This window comes from Cnephaeus nilssonii (assembly GCF_951640355.1).
Source record: "Cnephaeus nilssonii genome assembly, chromosome: 5".
Classification (NCBI taxonomy): domain Eukaryota; kingdom Metazoa; phylum Chordata; class Mammalia; order Chiroptera; family Vespertilionidae; genus Cnephaeus; species Cnephaeus nilssonii.
In genome coordinates, this window is record NC_137076.1 from 53,744,082 (window position 1) to 53,765,655 (window position 21,574).

At 37.3% G+C, this 21,574-nt stretch overlaps 1 protein-coding gene across 3 annotated transcripts in view; it reads left to right on the plus strand.

The window, feature by feature from the left end:
* Positions 1 to 21,574, plus strand: part of LRBA (LPS responsive beige-like anchor protein) — a 563,043-nt gene that overhangs the window by 515,362 nt on the left and 26,107 nt on the right. For all 3 annotated transcript variants that reach the window (XM_079771501.1, XM_079771500.1, XM_079771502.1), the window contains exons 50-53: positions 4,489 to 4,666; positions 9,522 to 9,584; positions 14,703 to 14,858; positions 20,973 to 21,140. In XM_079771501.1, coding sequence (XP_079627627.1) covers positions 4,489 to 4,666; positions 9,522 to 9,584; positions 14,703 to 14,858; positions 20,973 to 21,140 — 565 coding nt within the window. The remainder of the gene's footprint in view (positions 1 to 4,488; positions 4,667 to 9,521; positions 9,585 to 14,702; positions 14,859 to 20,972; positions 21,141 to 21,574) is intronic.

Consider the following 21,574-nt stretch of genomic DNA (forward strand, 5'->3'; position numbering starts at 1 on the left):
GGGAGCTTTTGTCTCCCTCCCGCTTGAGAAAGCCAGCCACGTACTCAGTTGCCCGCCCTCTCTGCGTTCCAAAGTGAGCCTCAGTACCTCTGCCTTACGCAGTTCCTCTGAGTCTCAGTGTGTTTTTCTCTTTCCTGACAGTTCAGTTTCACCCCGTATGAGTCTGGGTCCCCAGAGTCTTGCCCGGAACTGGAATTCAGCGCATTCAGGAGCTTTTGTCTCCCTCCCGCTTGAGAAAGCCAGCCGCGCACTCAGTTGTCAGCCCTCTCCACACGCGCGTCTCAGTACCTCAGCCTTTTGCAGCTCCTCTGAGTCTTATTGTGCTTTTCTCTTTCCTTCTAGTTGTAGAATTTCCACTCAGCCAGTCTTCCTGTGGTTCTGGATGATGTCCGTTTTGTCTTTTAGTTGTAGTTTTGAAATTGTTGTGCGAGGCAGCAGTTTAGGTGTTTACCTATGCTGCCATCTTGATTTCTCCTCTTTTAATTTTATTCTTTATATCCCAATATGTTTTTCATTTTGGGGATTTTAAAATGAAATCCTAATATATAAGATATTGTTGCTGAGAGTCAGAGACCCGAGGGGGGGGAAAAATGATGGTTTGGTGTTCCCAACCATCCAAAGCTTAGTGGCGTGAAACAGTCATCTGTATTTCTTGTGATTCTGAGGCATTTCTTCTGCTCTGCTCACCCTGGCCCCCTCACACACTGCTGGGGGCAGGCTGAGATGTCTGGGCCTCTCTTTTCATGGGGTCTTTCATCATCAAGGACATCTGGGAGGAGCAGGTTCCACCAGAACACTCCTGCCAGACTTCTTGGAGCTCACTTTGGAACTCACACAATATCATTTATGCCACGTTCGATTGGTCAGAGCAAGTTGGAGGCCAACCCAGAATCAGGAACAGGGAAATGGACTCAGTCTGCAAAATATGTGCTCATTCTCCTTTTAGAGTTCCTGAAATTCCAGGGGTTACATTTTTCAGTGATTGAAGGAAATAATTTCTTTAAAAAACAGACTATGGGTATTATGCTTTTTTCTTAAATTGTCCCTCAATAAAACAGATTATTTGTTACTGTTTTAAATCAAGAATATGAACTATATAATCTGTTTCCATAAGTACAGTGAATAATTTGAGATAGATTCTGACTCCATGTTGTGGTGCAGAGGTGGCAGAATTTTGACAGATTCTGGACGGAGAGTGTAGCAGCCAAGAGGGGAGAGATGAATTTGATCCCTTCTACCTCTGGCTCTTTTCCGTTTTTCTTTCTCTTTCCACCTTCTTCTTTGTGTCTTTCTCCCTTTTCCCTTCTTTGTCATCTTTCTTCTTCCAAGCCTTTTTTTTCTAGTTATATGAATTGACCATTGTAATGAACAACAAGCATTTAAAAATTATTTGCATCATCTTTTCCAAGTGTTTTTAAACAGGTGAAATCAGATATAAATGAACATAAAGGACGACTTTAGTGAGCAGAAGACTACACAAAAAGTGAACATTTAGCCAGAACAATGGGAGATAATGCCATAAAAATAGTAATAAAAACAGTAAGGATGATTTATGTTTGGGGCTTGGAATTAGTTTTAGTAATAGCTTGTCTGTGAGACTCAGGCCATGGTGCTGGCTGATGGAGGCCCTGCTGCTGGTCTGTTGCCATTCTGCCTGGGTCACTGCTCAGCTGTGGTCACTGGGGCAGCCAGAGTTCCTACTGCCAGCCTCCCTCCCGGCAGAGGGATCACTGGTTCACGGGGCAGGTCAGCTTCGCTGGCCCTGGGGTGGGAAGGCACCTGTTCCTATGAGGATGGAAGACCGTCTCTCCCAGGGGCTTGATCCTCTGAATTGAAAACCTGAACTCCTTTTCAGACACGTGCAAATTGTGTTTTTCATCTTACACATATGTGGGTGGGAAGGAAAGGTGTGTTAGAAAGAAACCAGAGTTGTCAACAGTATGTACACTGAATCTGAGAAAAATGGATGAAATTTGCCTCGTAGTTTCCTACTTCTGCCTCAGACTCACCTCACAGACACGCCCAGGACTAGGTGAGGTCTGTTTCCTCCTCCCTGTTTCACCAGTTGTCCTGCCCTCTGTGGCGTTTGCCATCACGGCTGACCAGCCCTGTGTGCTGGGGGTGCTGCTGCTCCGTACTCATTAGCCCCGGATGTGATGGGGCTTGGAGAGAGTGTCCTGCTCTTTGCCCGCGTTGTGGCTGACGTCAGGATGGACTGTAGGGACAGGCTGGAGGGAGGCCCCTTGTCAGAATGCGGAGAAGAGTTTCGGGGTGGTATCTGCGGCTTCTTGTCTAAAGTGGCTTGTCCTGGCCATGTGGCCAAGAGTTGCCACTATAGTCACTATGTAAACATCCCTTCTACATGTTGGAGATTTTTCTATGTTTTCTTAAGGGCATAAACACTGGAATTATTCGGCTTGAGTCTAATTGTATTTACAGTATGAGCTGTTAAGCTCAAAAATACGTATCAACTTCCTTGCAGTGAGACTTTATGATGTATGTTGTACTCAGACTTTCTCAGAGTTTATAAATTGACTTTCGTAAATATTATTTAAAAAACTACATCATTGAAAAATAAAGCTTGGCAGTCTGAGATGATGTTCACTTCCTTTCCCAGGACTTCTTCATAGCTAGTTAGATTTTGTTTGATGTTACTCTTTGTTTCTCATTTTTACCCAATTTCCCAGAATTCCTTAGAACTGTATAAAAGATCCTTTGTATGACAGAGATTACTTTTTGATTTCAGAGATTTAAAAAATAAAATGCGCAAATGTTTATTGTTTTTAGTGCCGTACAGATCAGTTCCCCCATCAACCATCAGTGCACCCCAAAACACACACACACACACACACACACACACACACACACACCATGCAAGATATAGCAGAAATTAAAACCACGGCATGCTGCGTTGAGTGCATGAGCCATAATATACACCAGGTGTAGTAATTAGCAGGCACAGGAAGGCTGCCTATTTGTCTGGCGTTGCTGCTGTTGCTGTATCCCCCTGTGTTTTCACACCATCAGATAGTTGGATTTAATTGAGGCCACATCAGATGAGGCATTACTGACACCTTTAATTGAATGAGCATCCAGGGAGGATTAACTCATAATATTGATTGGCTTTTAGCCACTTGCTCAGAAGGGTGTCTGGGTAGCTTATTAGTTGCCTTTATTTACACCTTTATGCAAAGAGTGCAAATAGGAATTCTTAGTGCAATATGTTTTTCTAAGTACTCTTAATAACTTTTTTAAAAGGACTGATAATAAAAATGCAAATGTACTTAATTTTTTATTAGCAGTTCTGAACAAATACATGTTAAATATATGTGCTTACACACATTTACATATACCTGGTGTTTTGAAATATGGCCGCAGGAAAGCAGCCAGAAGCACTTCATCAAAGCGTTTCAGTTCTGAATGATACTAATCAGCTATTAGAAAATAGACACGGTAGAAGAGAATTGCTGAAAACGTACAGTGCAATTACTGCATGGTGGCCTGCTCCCCCGAAGTATAAATAAAGCCAGTAAATCAGAGTGGGGTTATATATGTCTTGGATTATGACATATGGGCTGTAGGAATGTTCTAAATCCTTAGTAGTCTTCAAGATTTATTTCATTTCTAGCTATTAGAACAGACAGTGTTTTGTGTGACATTTTTAATTACTTTCTCCTTTTCAGAAGAGAAATCAAAAGGATTTGGGTTTTAGTTTTTTTACCAGAGGGACAGGGGCATCTAGGTATTCCACTTTATTCTTAGCTGCAGCAGAAAACAGTGGCATTTGCATTATAATAGGGCAGTGTTTATGACTTGGTACACTATATAAATATATTGTTTTTACAAGTATATTTAATTATGCATTGCTTTGAAACACTTTTATAATTAACTTTGTGTATTATGTTTGTAACTTATTTCTCTACTGAAATAATACATGCAAGTTGCATAACTATTGTTTATAAATGTATTTGCTTTAATTATCTCTTTATTTAGTTGTCAAAACCTTCATGCTAACTCAACACAATTTTTGATGATCTTTGGAAATTACCTTGGCTTCCTTTTGTGCCTATTGCCTATTCTCATTCTTTTTTATTTATTTTTTGTACTTGACACATATTAGCAATCAGTATGGTTTAATGTGATCCCCAATACTTTGCCTATTTGGAATCTAAATCAAATCATTCTTGTAGTTCTTCATGAGAGTGGGGTAGGGAAGGCAGCCAATAAAATTTATTGGTTTTTAAAATGTTTTTGTTAATGTATTCTCCTTCAGTCACCAAAACATTCAACGGATGACATGCATGAAAACAGGCAAATCCTAAGTGCTGTTTCTAGGAGCCTATCTGCTCTCTGTGCTCTCACTTGCAATTGTGTTAACACGGTCTCCTCTTCTTTTCCTGCACCCTTTCTCTTCTCGTTTTTCGTCGTCTTTTCCTTCTTGTATGTCTGGGTCTTGTCATGCCCACTCAATAGTATCTCCTCCTGCAGAGCCCATTGATGTTCACAGACCAAGCCCAGCAGGATGTCATCATGGTCCTCAAGTTCCCCTCCAACTCCCCTGTCACTCACGTGGCAGCCAACACCCAGCCCGGTTTGGTGACTCCTGCTGTGATCACAGTCACAGCTAACAGGCTGTTTGCTGTGAACAAGTGGCACAACCTTCCTGGTAAGGAAAGAAACATCATTATATAAGGCATGGTAACTGATGAACACTGGATAAAGATGTTGTAATATCTACTCAAATATATGTCTCAACGATTAAGCTTTTTAACTTTCAAGCATTATTCAGAGACAAAATGTTTAATAATGTAAAAGGCTTAAAGAAATCCCATATGAGGCATATAATACAAATGTTAAAACATAAACTATTCTTTGGCATCTGGTGGTTTGTCTTTATTCTTAGGAGATAAATACTATTTCTAACAATATTTTAATATAACATTTCTATATTATAAGTTTTATTGCATTTATTTAACACATGTACCCTTTTTTCCACTTATTCATTTACTCAGTAGACATTTCTGATTGTCTACTATGTACCTTTGGTGTGTGAAATGGTGGTATTGTTGTGGATGATAGAAAAAAGAATATTTAAATTGCCTGCCAAAACCCTAAGTACATTCTCCCATTCAGTGCTGAATAGTTATGGTAGGTACTGACGGCAAGGTACTGAAGTAACCATTAGAATCATAAACCATCAGTGTATAACCGACATTAGAGTTCATCTAGTCCAGCCCCACGTTTCTCCCATGGAGACACAGCCGCAGGGAACTCTCCTCGTTCAGTGTCACGTGGCCAGTCAGTGGCAGGGCCAGGTTTGCACCCATGTTTTCTCACTCAGACTTTATGATCATCCCTCTGTGATTTAGTGCTTCTCATTAGAACAGGAATGTTGGGATCTGGATTTAGCACTGTTCTTTTTGGCCACTAGTTAGAAATTTTTTTTTTAAGAAGGAAAATCAAGTCCTAGAGGTTATAGGCTTTTCCCCCACAAGCTATTGTTTTAGGTGGGAAATTTTTAAAAATAGATTTTAATAGTCTGTTAACTTGCCATTAAATCTGGTAAAGTGTAAAAGTACCGCTCATTATAATACCTGAATTGCTTGCAGAAAACATATATATAGTTTTGAACAAGGGCCTTATGCCAAATTAAATGGAAGAGTTTTTATAATGGGATATAATTGAATTGACATTCAAACAAAAATTTGGCACACAGACTATGCTCAGTAAGGTACCCATGATGAAGAATCTGTGTTGGTATCAGAATTTATTAGATACAGAACATTTTCTTGGCCATTAGAAATGAAATGAATGCCAATATTTGATTAGAAAACAGATTTCAGAAAAAGTTCAGAAGGTAAAAATCAAGGCAGACATTTTTCTTCAAGTGAACTTATTTTAGAAAGGTAAATGTGTATGCAAATATATACTTACTAGAGGCCCAATGCACGAAATTCGTGCAAGGGGCTCGGCCCTCGCAGCCCTGGCTGCGTCCGGAAGGTCGTTCGGCTGTCTGGTCTAATTAGCATGTTACGCTTTTATTATTACAGATATTTTGGGACTAAAGGTTATAATTTGATTAACAAATGTGATTTTTAGAGTCTCTAAATGCCACTCATTAGAGAAAAGCATGCTGGTGGTGTGTTTATCAAATGTGATAAGAGGATTTGCAGTTACCCTTAGAGCTGGTGGAAGCCCCAGTGCCTGTGACATCGGGGCCACCATGGTGCTTATCCAGGGTGGCTATTGGTGGCGGCTCAGAACTTCTTCAGTTTAAACAGTGACACCATGTGTGAGGAGAGAAAACCTTTCCATCTGCTGGAAAGCCTTAATTGTTCTCTGCCCCCATCTTTATTTTAGCTTAGCAAAGAGCTCAACCAGAGCACCACCAGGTCCACAGCTGGGACTCAGTGTGGGCCCGCTTGCTAAGCACTGATGACCGAGCTCCTGACTCCCCTCTGGAGCAAGCCCATTTTCCTGACTGTAAAGCTTGCTTCCTCCATGCTTGGTTGTCAGGTGTCCTTTCCCCAACTTCCAGCTTTTCTATAGACATGTAAAGTGGTTTAGGGGCAGCTTCCCTGTGCTGATGGACCACTTACTATCCCCAGCCCCCTTCCCCTTACTGTAAGACAGAAGCTTGGGGACTGCATATGTTTTGCCGAGTCTTTGCCTGTAATTCTCCCCAGTGAGGCTGCTTTGTGCCTGTATCTTGTGCCACTCGTGTTTCTGTCCCCACCTTCTGGCTTTACAGTATGGCCCAGCAACTCTTCACCAGATAAACACAAAGAATGGTAACATGGTAATACCTAGTGCTTATCTTTCCACACAATGTGCTCTCCAGTTCTGAGCTGTACCAGTACCTGCACCTAAAGAAATTAAGCACCCATTTTATTAAATCTGTGCCTCATTTCAGGTATATTTACATAAATCTGGTCTTTCATCCTATCTTGTGATACCTTATGCCAAATTAAATTACCTGTCAGGATGCCTTGATTTAAAGCATGGGTGGGGAACCTTTTTTCTGCCAAGGGCCATTTGGGTATTTATAACATCATTCATGGGCCATACAAAATTATCAACTTAAAAATTAGCCTGCTGTATTTGATCCAACATTTAATTAACTCACCCGTATTGCCTTGGCAGGACCAGACCAAATGATTTTGTGGGCCTTATAATAGTTCGTGGGCTGGACGTTTCCCACCCCTGATGTAAAACGAATGTCAAACATCCCTAACAGTTTTCTTCAATGAATATCAAATTCATATTACACTATTGAAGAGGGGTATTAGATTCTGTTTCTTTTCTCAGAGCCTGTGATTTCCACAGCTTGTTGATTAGACCGCTGGCTCCTAACATTTATTTCAGTTGTGTCTGAGTCTTGATTTAGGAAAAAAAATATCTTTACCCTTCCTTCTCATTAAAAGCCCTTGCAGAACCTCCAGGGGAAAAAATCAGCTAATGTTTATAGAACGCTAGAGGCCCGATGCACGAAGATCCGTGCAAGGATGGGTCTTCCTTCCCCTGGCTGCTGGGCACCGCCTTTGCTCCGGCCGGAGCCACCTTTCCGCCTTCCCACGCTGCCCAGAGGCCCTGAGCGACTGGGGCGGTGCGGAACACCTGCATCCCGCCCCCGCCGCTCGGTGCCTGCATATGCAAATTAACCCGCCATCTTTGTTGGGTTAATTTGCATACTCCTGATTGGCTGGTGGGCGTCACAAAGGTACAGTCAATTTGCATCTTACTCTTTTATTAGTGTAGTATTCTAAGTTCTAAATACTGTTTTAATCACTTTACATGTATTCCCCCAACAACCTTAGGATGTAGATTCTGTATTTAAGTTGAACCATATCAAATTGCCATTTTTAATCAGTTAAGATGTCAGGTATTGGTAATTTCATATGGTTTAGCCTAATAAACCTGTCTAACCCATGGTACAGATTAGGAAACACACAGAGACTGCATAACTTGCCCAAGGTCACACAGGCAATCAGTGGCAGAGCTAGGACTTGAGACATGACCAAAGATGGTTGACCTCCTAAACCTTTCACTGACAGTTCGGTTTTAACATTTCAATGAGGCCGGATTCTCCAGGTGCTACTGTTGGTCAGTACTGGTACTACTGGAAGTAAATGGCACTGTTGGGTACATCAGAGGCTGTGGTACACTTTCCCAATCGTTCCCTGTCTGTATGTGCCCTGTGATTTCTTTACTGGCAGAGCCAGTAATCAGCAAAGAAAATATCTTCAGCAAAAAAGAGTGAGTCCCATGACTTCATTTCTCTAGCTATTTTAATTTCTGATAAACACTCAACTATAATTTTTTGAGTGCTATTATTGTACTTACTCAGTTATTTTATCTTCCAAACATCCTTGAAAAGTCAGTATTTACTAACAGGGGAAATGGTGACATAATAAATTTAGAATCTAGTGCACTCATTGAAATGTACCCCATTTTTTTCCCAGCCCCTCAAGGACAGTCAGAAAGACTTCCTAAAATCAGATGGTTTTAAGCAGAGCTCTAATATCCACCAAGCAGCTTAGAAATGCTTGAGTCTATAAAAGGCAGATACTGAGCAGGGTGAATGGCTGAGTCATTTGGGGAAAATTATTTGGAAAAGGGCCTAGCACTTAACTATCAGAATTATAAAACTGAAAAGATCATTTATTCCAAACCCTTCATTTTGGGGTTTATGACTTGCCCAAGGTTGCATCACTAGCTGCTGGCCCTACACCCTTTACCCAAAGACCTCTACCCTTCACAGGGAGACAGCCTAAAAAATCTCTTCTCAATTACCAAAAAAGCAAGCCTGAGCCTTTAGAACCGTTTTGAGAATTGAACCAACTATTCTTAGTATGGATTGATTTTTGTTACGCATTTGCTTCTTAGGGTATTTTAAAATAGAAACCATGGAAATAGTAAATATTAATAAAACTTAAAAGAAAAACCTCAAACCTTCAGGAAAATATTTCCGTCAAATGCATTTAACTAAAACATTTATCTGCAGATAGCTTTCTTTATTTTTATTCAAACTTTCAATTGATTGATTTTAAGTGATGGATGAAACAGTAAATGTTCCCTGACGTAGAGCCTTCTCTTTCTCCATCATAAATTGACGTTTTTGTGGATCCTTTGTGCTGCAGCATTCAAAACTGCCTTTTAAAAAGTAACAAAAAAAATAGTATTTGCTACAGTCAGCAGATGGTTGTCACATTTTGTTTTCAGTGCGCTTTACCACTTAATTTTGTTTTGTTGCAGCATCAGAGGTTGCCAGTCAAGCATCTGCTCTAGCTTATGGCCCAGGACTGGAGCCACTGTGATGGCACAGGTTCAGAACAGCACTAATCTAAAATAAATGTTTAATAAGCTCGCCAGGAAAGCACCTGGATTTTCCCCCCCTTAAATTTCACAAAACTGTATAATTTGAGGTTTGGAAACAATTGTACATAAGATTTGACTTGTGCATTTTTATGTAGTTTATGTTTTAAAAAATAATGCTTTTTTTAATCTTTTGTAAATTCCAGCTCATCAAGGTGCTGTACAAGACCAGCCATACCAGCTGCCAGTGGAAATCGATCCTCTCATAGGTCTGTCACTTCCTTCTCTCTTTGCGATTCATTAAGCTCTGTATGGTGGCCCTGAAGTGTAGATTACAGTTGTTTTTCACTTGCTGGTTGCTGGGAATGGAATTTTCCTGATAAACCATTTGCATGCAAATTGGAATGCAATGAGCTGTGGCTATGCTGGTATTTCATCAACTCCCCCTCGTTGGTTTGCCTAATTTGAACAGGCCTAGGACGCGTGTCACTGAAAATTAATATGGATGCTGTAATAATGTGTGATTGAGAATGCGCATGAAGTACTGTCAGGATAATATTGGATCTTTTCATCACTCAGACTTGTTGATGAGCAGGAGCGAGGCGCGTTATGATGAATTGGTGCCCCAGTAATGTGATGGAGCTCCTTTGCTAGGGAAATTTTCATAATAACAGTGGGGTTCTTAGCAGCACTGTGTTGTGAAAAATAAAACTGTAGTGCCAGGGTTTCATCATTAAAGGAGATCAATCCTTTCTTCCTGGACCCTCTGTTCAGTCGGAGGGGATTAATGGGCAATTGCAGAGCAGTTTCAAAGTTGAAATATATTGCCTAGCCAATGGCAGTGTTAAGATATTCGTATTCATTTTCCTAGGGTCCTACAGCCCAATAAATTGCCATTGGAGGTTAAATTTGTTCAGGGGGAAAGAAAAAGAAAAGGGAGGAGCAGAAAGAGCCATGGGGATGAGATGAGTCCCGGCAGCAGGTGACTTAGAATGCTTACTTGCTGTTCTGCCTTCTGAGTAGGTTAGTTAAAATAGCTAGTTTTAGTATTCTTCATCCTCAGGGGTGGGGATTGCAGCTGTGGCTTCACTAAGAATTTAAGCTTCGATATTAAAGATGCTATCCAATAACTTTTAGGATAAAAAAAACCTAATTGCATAACTATGGGGTATACTACTAGTATGGGTGCTTGCCTTATGACTGTCAAATTTCCCTGGCACAAATACATTGTTAGGATTTTAAAGTCTTTAAATGAAGCATTTGAGTAAGCTGATTTAGTATTTTGAAATTCAAGATATTCCTTATGTGTATGTCATCCTTTTTGTTTCACCAGAGAGCTAAATGGCCAAGATTTGCAGATAAACTATCGAGAAGAGCTAACATAATCTTAAACTCTAAACTAAGTCATTTATCATTTCCCCAAATATAAGTGGAAATATAAGAACTAATTATCTATATGTAGGATAAATGGTACTCTTTTTCCTAAATCTTGTTTTACTTTGAGTAGACATGATTTGCCATATATTGAAAAATTTTTAAATGCTCACTTTAGTAAAGTTTTAAAAGTCAGACAAATAATAAAACCCATTTGCTAAGTCATTTAAAGCATTATTCCTAGAAGTATAGACTTAACTATTTACCTTAAAACTTGACAATTAATATCCTATAGTATAAAGTCTATAATTAAATGAATTTGGCAATCACAACCCATTAGAGTAAGCATAGGTAAACATTTTTGGTAAAGGGCCAGATAGTAAATATTTTAGGGTTTGTGGGCCGTAAGGTCTCAGACACAGGGACTTAACTCCGCTGGTATAACACAGAAGCAGCCGTGGACAATGTGTAAACAAATGAGCATTGCCGTCTTCCAATCAACGTTTACATACAAAACCAGACGTGGGCCATATTTGGCCCGTAGTTTACATACAAACGTTTACATACAAAACCAGACGTGGGCCGTATTTGGCCCGTAGTTTACATACAAACGCTTACATACAAAACCAGACGTGGGCCGTATTTGGCCCGTAGTTTACATACAAACGCTTACATACAAAACCAGACGTGGGCCGTATTTGGCCCGTAGTTTACATACAAACGCTTACATACAAAACCAGACGTGGGCCGTATTTGGCCCGTAGTTTACATACAAACGCTTACATACAAAACCAGACGTGGGCCGTATTTGGCCCGTGGGCCGTAGTTTTCTTTCCTGGTCCCGATCACTGGTCATCAGATGGTTTGCTCTTATATCTCCTAAGATAATTATTTAAAACCATGTACCTTCCCACACACTTTTAAGTTGACAGCTGAACAGTTTCATCACAAGTTTAAATAGTTGCAAAGTGTATAAAATTTTAAATATATCCAATGGAATCTAAATATGAAAAGGAATCGCTAACATTTTGTTTTTAAAAAATGCATAAAAATCTCTAGTTGAAAATTGTACATTATTCCTTTTTCATCTTGAATTTATATTTTCATTTTACTCCCCTTATACAATTATAACTAAGATTTATGGAAAATTAAACATTTTAATAAACATTATGAAACATAAAAACATTCATTAGAAATATATTTTTAATGAAACAATTCCTGTGTTCATGGATGAATATTATTTGTTGCTGAATGGGACAGGATTTGTCAACAGTTCTGTTTAGTTTTTTTGTTTTGTTATGGATGGAAACTCTGATGAATGTCACTCACATGAGCAAATAAATGGGAAAAGAAAGAGTTTTGTTTTAATAATGTCACTCAAATCGTTGAGCTCTTTCTGGGTTATGTGAAAATATATAGTGGTCTATTAAGAAATATTGTTATGGTCTGTCATTCAACAGCCATTTTAACAGTCTGTCATGAAACTTATTTTTAATGATCTATCAATTGACAGCCTGATTAGATGCTCCTTCCATTTGATTGAAAGCATTGAATTGGAAACCACCTGCCCTGCAAAATGATTTGCTACCTAGACATTCACTTTTCAGCATCGCATTATAGTATTTTGAATTTTCCAATTTTTTGGCTTTCAAGAGGTTCTTATATCCTGAGGTGAAGCACCATACTAAGGTTCTAGGTAGGAGAGAAATATGCCTTAATTTAATCTAGTGGAAGAAGAGCATGCGAAAGGCGAGGTTAGAAAGGAGTCCTTAGGCAAACCTGTTTCAGGCAGGAGAACATATGAAAGTTGAGGAACTAGAAATTGATTCCCTTAAAACCATCTGTGCCTGTGTATCCTTGGGGAACTCTTAAATCTCCAGGGGTATGCACACCCAAGTTTGAAGACTGCTTATCTAGACAAATAAATATACCTAATTTTCATTACATAAAAATACTTTTAGTATTGAATCTCAGGAGTATGCCGGAGGAAACAATAAGATAAAGGAAAGGCAGTTGTGAGAGATGTAGGTTGTATAGGTTGTATAGATTAGGTAGGTAGGTAGGTAGGTAGGTAGATAGATAGATAGATAGATAGATAGATAGATAGATAGATAGATAGATAGATGGATGTTGCAATGTTAACTTATAAGTAAGCACTTACTTAGAATAAAATAATTCATCTGAATGCTCAAGGGGCAACAGCCGTTATCCGTTGGCACTTTGTGGTCAATCAATTCAAAATTATGCACATGCCCAGATCTGTTGAGCTAGGTCCTCCCAAGAGATCACACCTCAAAAGAGACCAGTATCAAAGTTTATATCATAGGAGCAAAAGGCATATAACACAGAAAAAGTGGACATTTTTTCCAATTTTCATGTGGAATTAAATACTGTACTAACCAGTCTAGAAAGTACTACATACCTTGTTTTTAATTGCTAGGTTTCTTGGGATTAAAAAACAACTGAACTGTATCCCACAGCTTCATCCAGTGGGATACTAATGTCTCTCTGTAATACACGGTGATACCCATACAAGTTCTCATCTGTCAGTAACTTCCCTTTGTGTGGAAGGATGGAGAAATGTTCCCAAACTGGAATCCTGCCCTTTTAACTACTGCTGTTACTTTCTAGCCCATTAATCACCCAAAAGAATATGAATCCCATTATCAAACAGTTACCTAATAACCTTACATAGTTAAGTTGTGTAGTCAGACACTAGCAGAATTTTGCGGTATTACACATGTGTATGTGTGCCATGTTGTAATGCCCTGAAGGCAGGGAATATTTTATTCCTCTGCGTCCCCAGGTGTTCCCAGCAGAGCACTGGATAGTATTTTGAACACATTTTTCTTCTGTATTATTCTCTGAGCCTTCCATTAAGTTGGCCACGTTAACTTAGTTATTATAAACAATGAATGTAATGTAAATATTTTCCTATTTTTATCATAATGCATTTATAGTACTTTTAAACCTACAGACTATAATACAAAATATGTAATAATCCGATGCAGAAATGTATTGTGTTTGTTCCAATTTCTGATACAATCAAGATGCTTTAGCAATGTAAGAATCATTATTTACGTTGAAAAGTTGGTGTGAAATACCCCTGAGATGACTAGAAACAAAGCTTTCTATTTGGCTGGCCTCATAATGCCAAAAAAGGCACCTCAGTGAAAATTCCTTTTCTGATAATGACATACTTGATAGTGTGTTTCTAGAGGATTATTACTCTTCCCGCGTGCTTAATGTCGCTCCGTGTCTGACCTTGTGCCTTGTGACAAACCCCATCTCGGGTGCTCTGTAGCACTTTGAAAGCACACTGCCAGGCTGTCTTGTTTTATTGCTTACATAAGGGGTAAGAAAGTGGCCGCGTGCTGTGCTTTGACTTTTTCAATTACAAGTATCTTTAATAAATAGTCGTTCTCCCCTTTCCATACATGCAAGTGCAGCTGTAAACAGGGGAAAGGGGAGTTCACATCTAGTCAAATTAAAGACCTGTTACAGCCAAAGTAGTACACGATGCTACAATATTTCAGCTATATGACATTTAAATTCTAATATCTCTTCCTTGTGACAAAAAGTTAAAGGTAATGGATTGTCACAACACAAATCCATTCTCAGGGCGATAGGTGTAATGAGATTGTCAGAAACACAAACCTAACCATGATGCAATCTGCAGATTGTAATCTGCTTTGGTCCTGCCCAAGAGCTAGAAAGCGTGGTCCGGGAGTCGCACACTCTTTTTAAATTGTAGCATGTTATTGTTTCTTTCCTCGAGGCAAAATTTCTTACTGAGATGTTGGATTTAGCTGCCCACATTCTTCCAGCATTCGGATGTGTTTTCCTGTTTGGTTTTTCAAATATTACTATATTTAAAATTAAAGGTCAAATATTCCTACCCTGGAACATGCTGCCTCTCCTCCCTCACCCCCTATCCTGAGTATGACAAACTATAGGATTTCTTTGCACATGTGGGTTTAGTAAGCTTATTTTTTCTTCCTCTGTTCTCATAGCCAGCAATACAGGAATGCACAGGAGGCAGATCACTGACCTTTTAGACCAGAGTATTCAAGTCCATTCCCAGTGCTTTGTCATCACTTCCGACAACCGCTTCATCCTCGTCTGTGGCTTCTGGGATAAAAGTTTCCGAGTCTATTCTACAGACACAGGTAACTGTTATTTTCTTCATCCGTGAACTAAAGCTTACTGTAAGTAACATTGAGACACTCAGAATGCTTTCTCATCTTCTTCCTTCCAAAAATTACATGATTCTAACATTTATAAAATAAGGAAAAGACACTTTTCCCCAATCTACTATGTAGTCTACCATTAAGTTAGCTTCAGCATGTTTTTAAGAGGCAGCTTTTTATAGTAGATTTGTCACCCAGGCTTATGATGGTATGTAAATACCATATGCACATGTATTTGCATAATCTTATGACAAGAGCATACGTGTGTGCGTGTGTATTTTCCCACTTTTGTATTATTTAGAGGATTTTTTTTCCTTACTGGAAATTCTCATTAGGTGTATTTCTTGGGAGTAGAAATCTTCATCCACCCAATTCTGCATAGAATCTTGCTGAAATCTACACCATCATGAAGAAAAGTAGCTGACTACTGATTTTATATGACAGGTCTTGTTAAAATATAAAGTTTTAAGTCTATATATTCATTTGCATGCAGGACAAACCAAACACAGCTCGGAATTATGACAGGAGACCTGATCCAGTAAATGCATATAAATTTTTGCATCTAGGAAATGTAGAAACATTGAAAAATTTCATGGGGTCTCTTTAAAATATTTTGGAAACTGTTAGAGGATTAAATAAACATATAGTAAGTATATAGGTGAATATTTAAAAATAATTAAAATGAGATATTAATGCATTAGAACTTGATGGATACTGTGGAAGTACACATTTCAGCTAAAACAAGTCTCTACAGATATCTTGATTTAAATGTTGTGGGAATAGAAAATTCTTTCTCACTGAAATTTCTAGTTTATTAAATGGTTTATAGCAAGTCATCTTTCAGTCTTGTTAATGATGTTTATAAATGTATGAGTCCATTCTTCTGCCTTAGTAAGTACAGTGTATTGAAAATATAATTGCTGGTATTGAAAGAGTATGTCCTAAGTGTATTTTGGTGACAATATTGTAACAGCTATGAAAGAGTAGGGAAAACAGTTTAACATTTACTGTTCCTACAATAAACCCTACAAGTTGTTTTCAGGCAGGATTTTGTTTATGTTTTATTTTATGGAATTGATGATCTGGGGTTTTTTAATAATTTGCATCTTTATTCTGTATGTCCAGAAAGAAAACCTCATCATTCAAATCCTTCTTATTAATTGGGCTTTTATTACATGTTTAGGTCTATGAGATTGATTACTGTTGAACCTAAAACTCCTCTAGAATTCGTTAAAAATGCAGTGGGGATTGATACGTTTTCCTAAAATAGCATATAATTATAATGAATTTTCTCTGATTTAATAACAAAATTTTAACCTTTACTTTCACCATGTGGTAATGCCAACACTAGCACTGTTTGACCTCAAATTGTGCTTCCTGTTTGCACAAATTTTCAGATTAATTGCTTCATACTCTTAAAGATTTTCTTAAATATCCTTTTATATTGCACATGGTGTTTTACACATTTTTGAACATTATTTTTTGAATGTATATGCAATAAATTTCATTATTTGGTATACAGGTCCATTAGTTTGGGCAGACTGCAGAGTCCCATAACCACCACCACAATGGAGGTGCAGAGCAGCTCTCACCCCCAGAATTCCCTGTGCGGCCCCTTTGTAGTCAATTCTTCTCCCCCATCAGCCTCTTTGCAACCACTGATCTAGTCTTCATTTCTAGGATTTTGCCTTTTCCAGAATGTCATATAAGTGCAATTATATATTATCTCAGTCTTTGGTTTTGATATTTAAGGGCTCTTGAGTTTATTGTCCATTCATATCATTTTTAAAAGGCATTGGATATTAATATTTGAAAATTGACCTTACATTATATAATAGTTATAATTAAGATAATTCTTACACTCAGACAGTTCTTTAGAACTTAAAAATTTTTTTCACATGCATATTGTTCCAGCTTCACAATAATTCTGTGAAATAGGACAGGTTTCCTTATCCCATTTTTCAAATGATGAAACTGAGGTTCAGAAAGGTTGATTTGTTGAAATTTGTATGGATAACAGTGACAGAACTGGGTTTGGAGCCAGCTCTTCTGACTTCAAATGTAGCGTTCTTCGTGATTATCCCACGTTATCTCATACAGGTGTTACCTGTTGATAATTGCTGAATTTGGAAAGCACTATAACATACAACACTAAGTTCCTAGTGTGTCTGCCATGTTACATTAGACTTAATAAACTAGATTGCATTTCTTCCCCTCTTTCCAAAATCTTCTGTTTGACTGTTTTGTTTTTCAGATAAGTGTGTGTGTAAAACGTTTTCATAATAAGTAGCCTTATTTTAAGCTTCATGTTAATGATACTGACTTGGCTTGTACAATAAAAATATTTATACTTGCCAGAAAAGTTGTGAAAAAATTCTCAAATTATAGTCCTCATATCTTTCTTACTATCTTTTATACAAATAAACTCAGATGCTAGTTTTATTTAAAATAATTTCAGTTAGGATAACTATGTGCCTTACAATATGTGTACATGACAATAGGAATATTAAATATATTCTCCTAAGTTTGGCAGAGAAGCAAGGGGAAAATTGTATGATCAATAACATATAATGGCTTAAAAAGGGGACATCTGTAATACTTTCAACAATAAATATAAATTTAAAATAATAATATATAATGGCTAAGCGATCACGAGTGTTGAATTCAATTATATTTTAGCACATAAGCAAAAGTAAATAAATAAAAATCCTTCTCTTATTAGGTTTGGGATGGGGAGGGGGAAGAAACACGGTTGTAACAGGAAATTCTTTTAACATAAATCATGTTTTCAGGACACAACCAGAACAGCAGAGGCAACAATAAAACCTTCCCTCAGCAGTGGGAATTATTTTCAGGCCACATTTTAGATTCAGTGGTGTGGAGTCCTGAGCTTGAATTTTTTTTTATTTGTAGCACAGCTGTCAAATAAAACATTAACTAGAAAATTTGTTCTGTCAAAAAAGGGATATTCTAGTGCTTGTGGTAATATTTGATATTAGTGTGTGGAGAGATGGACTAGTATTAAAGGAAACAAAAAATAAAGGTTGAAGAACACTTATGAGATTATCAGAAAATAATTTACCAAAAGAGCAGCAGGTATTTATATGCTGTGATTTATTTAGGAGGAGTGAACTTCAGCCTCGTAGCAATAACAAATATCACTGAGAAAGGCTGCCAGAACAGGAAAAAGTTAACTTAAAAAAATAATGTTTTTCAGAGTTGAGCCCAAAGTATACATTGTAGAGAATAAGATTAATTTGTAGTAAAGTATGAAACCCTTTATATATTAATACTTAAATGTCACTTGCTCGTTTTTATCTTCCCTGACGCCCAGTATACTTTTGTTCTACTTATTATTCCCACTAGTTCTACCTTGTACTCTTTCTTTTATAAAACTAATCACTGTTCCTGATTATATATCTGGGTTTGTTTAATGTGTGTCTGCCCTACTGGACAGTCAATACTCTGGGGGCAGGGGCCACGTCTGTTTGCCTGTCTATTTACCACTATACAGGTGTGAGAAGGCCTCCTGCGTGGCACTTAGTGTTTGTTGAATGGAAAATCACTGTGATAACTTTTGGGACAAAAATTAAAACACTGGGAAATTGTAGTTGGAAAAGAAACCGCAGTGAGCGAGTATCCATTTTCCTGACACTGATGTTCTAGATGCAGAGTGATAACTCAGCTGATGAGAATTAATAAATGAATCTTGGATCATTCTGTCACTATGCTTACTCCATCCCACTTTTACAGATAACGCTTTTCACTTTGTCCTCACATGAGCTGGAAATTACACGTTACCGAGTGAGTAGCTGTTCTTTTGCAAGTGCCAGATGCATGTGGAGGGCTCTGGTTTCCTCTGCCCCACGTACCCCACATACCTCACGTAGCCACTTGTAGTTATTTCACTCATTCTCACTCCTGCAGCCCACTGAGTTGATGGGTGTCTAATCTTAAATGAGCCTATTCTAAATGACCTATTTAAGTCACTCCTAGTTTATACGCTCTCAGCACTCAGGTACAGGCTTAGCCAGAAGTCGCTGTACATACTCCGTGATCAAAACAATCACAATATTGTGGTTCTGTTTCTTTAGTAGTTAAAACTCACTGATTTAATCTTCAGTTTTCTAACCTGTGCTAAGAGTGACCTACTTAACTTCTCTCTTGGCCTTTAAAAGCCCTACCTCTAATTTAAGCCCACCCATTTCACACTAAACCTCTACTTTATTTGGCATGAAAATTGTAAATGATGTGAAAATTATTACTTTTTTTCATATTTATTTGCTCCTGCCCCCACACGTTTTATTCTACAAAGTCTTGAATTCTTACCATATTCTTTACTGATAAAGCTAGTTTTAAAAATGAAATGTTTTTTAAAAATATATTTTATTGATTTTTTACAGAGAGGAAGGGAGAGGGAGAGAGAGTTAGAAACATCGATGAGAGAGAAACACCGATTAGCTGCCTCCTGCATACCCCCTACTGGGGATGTGCCCGCAACCAAGGTACATGCCCTTGACTGGAATCAAACCTGGGACTCTTCAGTCCGCAGGCCGACGCTCTATCCACTGAGCCAAACCGGTTAGGGCTAAAAATGAAATGTTTTAATGTCAGTTTAAAAGACTGAAGGAATTAAAAAATGAATATTTTTAACATTTTGCAGTTAAAACACCTGCTTTGACCAAACTCTTTATTCACAGGAAAAAATGATTAAACTGTACTTTATTAATTTTGCAATTTTAGATTGAAATGAATCTGATTTTAAAGTTACTAGTAGTCTTTGTGCAAGAGTGGAAACACTGTATTTGACTTTTCATTTGATTTAGAACAAGTATATTTCAATGTTTTATTTCTAAATTTGCAGCACTTAAAATAAGCTTTACATTTATTAAAATAGAAAATTAAAACAATTTAATATAAATGTTTTAGTTATATTTATTATTATCTTAAAAAGTTAATTACATGTAGATGCCAATACTTGAGACCTTAAGCTTTTGAATAGATTATGATGTGTTCCAAGTTAAACATGCAAACTTTTTTTCAGGTTAGTGTCTTTTTTCCTTGAACATTTGAGTTATGTTCAAATGACCCCTGAAACACTTATAAAAAATAAAGTCATGGTGAATATTAAGGATAGCTATTCTATGACATTCATTTTTAGATTCTTCAGATATTTCAAAGGCAAATGTTGGCTAGAAACTATAGGGATGAAAGGGAAGATCTATAGGTATTTAATTCTTTGGAGAAGTTTGTATGAATTATAAATATCATATCTAATTAAAACAAAGATTCTAATAAGTGGGGATTTACTTTTTTTCTGACACCATTATGTGAACAATTCATCCTGTATTTGAAGCCCTAGATATATAGTAAGTTCACTGGGTTCCTTCCCCCACCCCCAAAGTCATTAGTTTAGATAAACTGTCTTAATCTCAATTTTATCATCACACCCCCCCAAGGAAATTTTCATCATTCAATGAAATTAAAACAAAGAAATAATGACCTGGCTCAAATTGCAATCACAGTATATTAGTCCTTTTAGCAAAACTTAGTTCATGTAATCCTGATTTTAAAAAACAGAAGCTCTCCAAAGTGACTTACATTGAAATGCATTAAATCTTTACTAAGTCAAAGAAGGGTTTGTATTAGTGAAGTCTGAAGTATAGAGTACTTCTCAAAAGACAACTAAGTTTCGTTGTATTTTGAATCATATAGAGTAATTTAAGAAAATGTTGAAATGATTCCCAATAAGCATTCCCTGGGCCTACTTCCATCAGTAGATATGATTCATTTGTAATTTATACTAGCTATTTTAATGATATGGTATCATAGTCCTTAAATATTATAGTTTGAATTGAAAATAGTTTTTGCCTTTCAAAACATTATTATCACAGTTTAATTTATTTTTTGTTTGTGTTACTATCCAAAGAAAACTTTCAGATTGGACCAGATCAAATTTTATTATAAAATCTGAATTATCAGAATCTGAGTTTATAAGGCTTTATTACCTTGTAAGTGAAATGGTCATGATGAGCAGACATTTTTTTTTTTTAATTTTATAGCAACTTTTAAGAAAACTGTTTTGTGTTTCAGGAAAATTGATCCAAGTTGTGTTTGGCCATTGGGATGTGGTCACTTGCCTCACTCGTTCTGAGTCGTACATTGGGGGAAATTGCTACATTCTCTCCGGGTCACGTGACGCAACCCTTTTGCTCTGGTACTGGAATGGGAAAAGCAATGGGATTGGAGATAACCCAGGCAGTAAGTACAATTTATGTTATAACTTTTACAAGTGAAATGTAATAACAGTTTGTAGTAAAGTTATCTTTTACATCATGGTGAAAGTGAAACTGAATCATCAAGTAGTTTTAATTGCTTAGTTAAAATTTAAGAAAGGTCTAGATAGCCTCATTATTGACATTTTGTGACCACTGATAATTCAAATCCAAGTGTGAAACCTCATTTTTCACGTTATAGGTTATTCTTATGATCTGAAAATGCTAGTTCTTCATTGTAAATGGCTGTCATCACATAAAATAGAGGTGTTTCATTCACGAACAGTAAGATATAACATAAAAAGAACTATCACATATTATCTTGTTTATTGAATTTATATTTTAAAAGAGCAAAATTATAATTTCATGGAAACAAACCAGTCTTTATAAAATATATGCTTTCATTTACATATTAAAAGG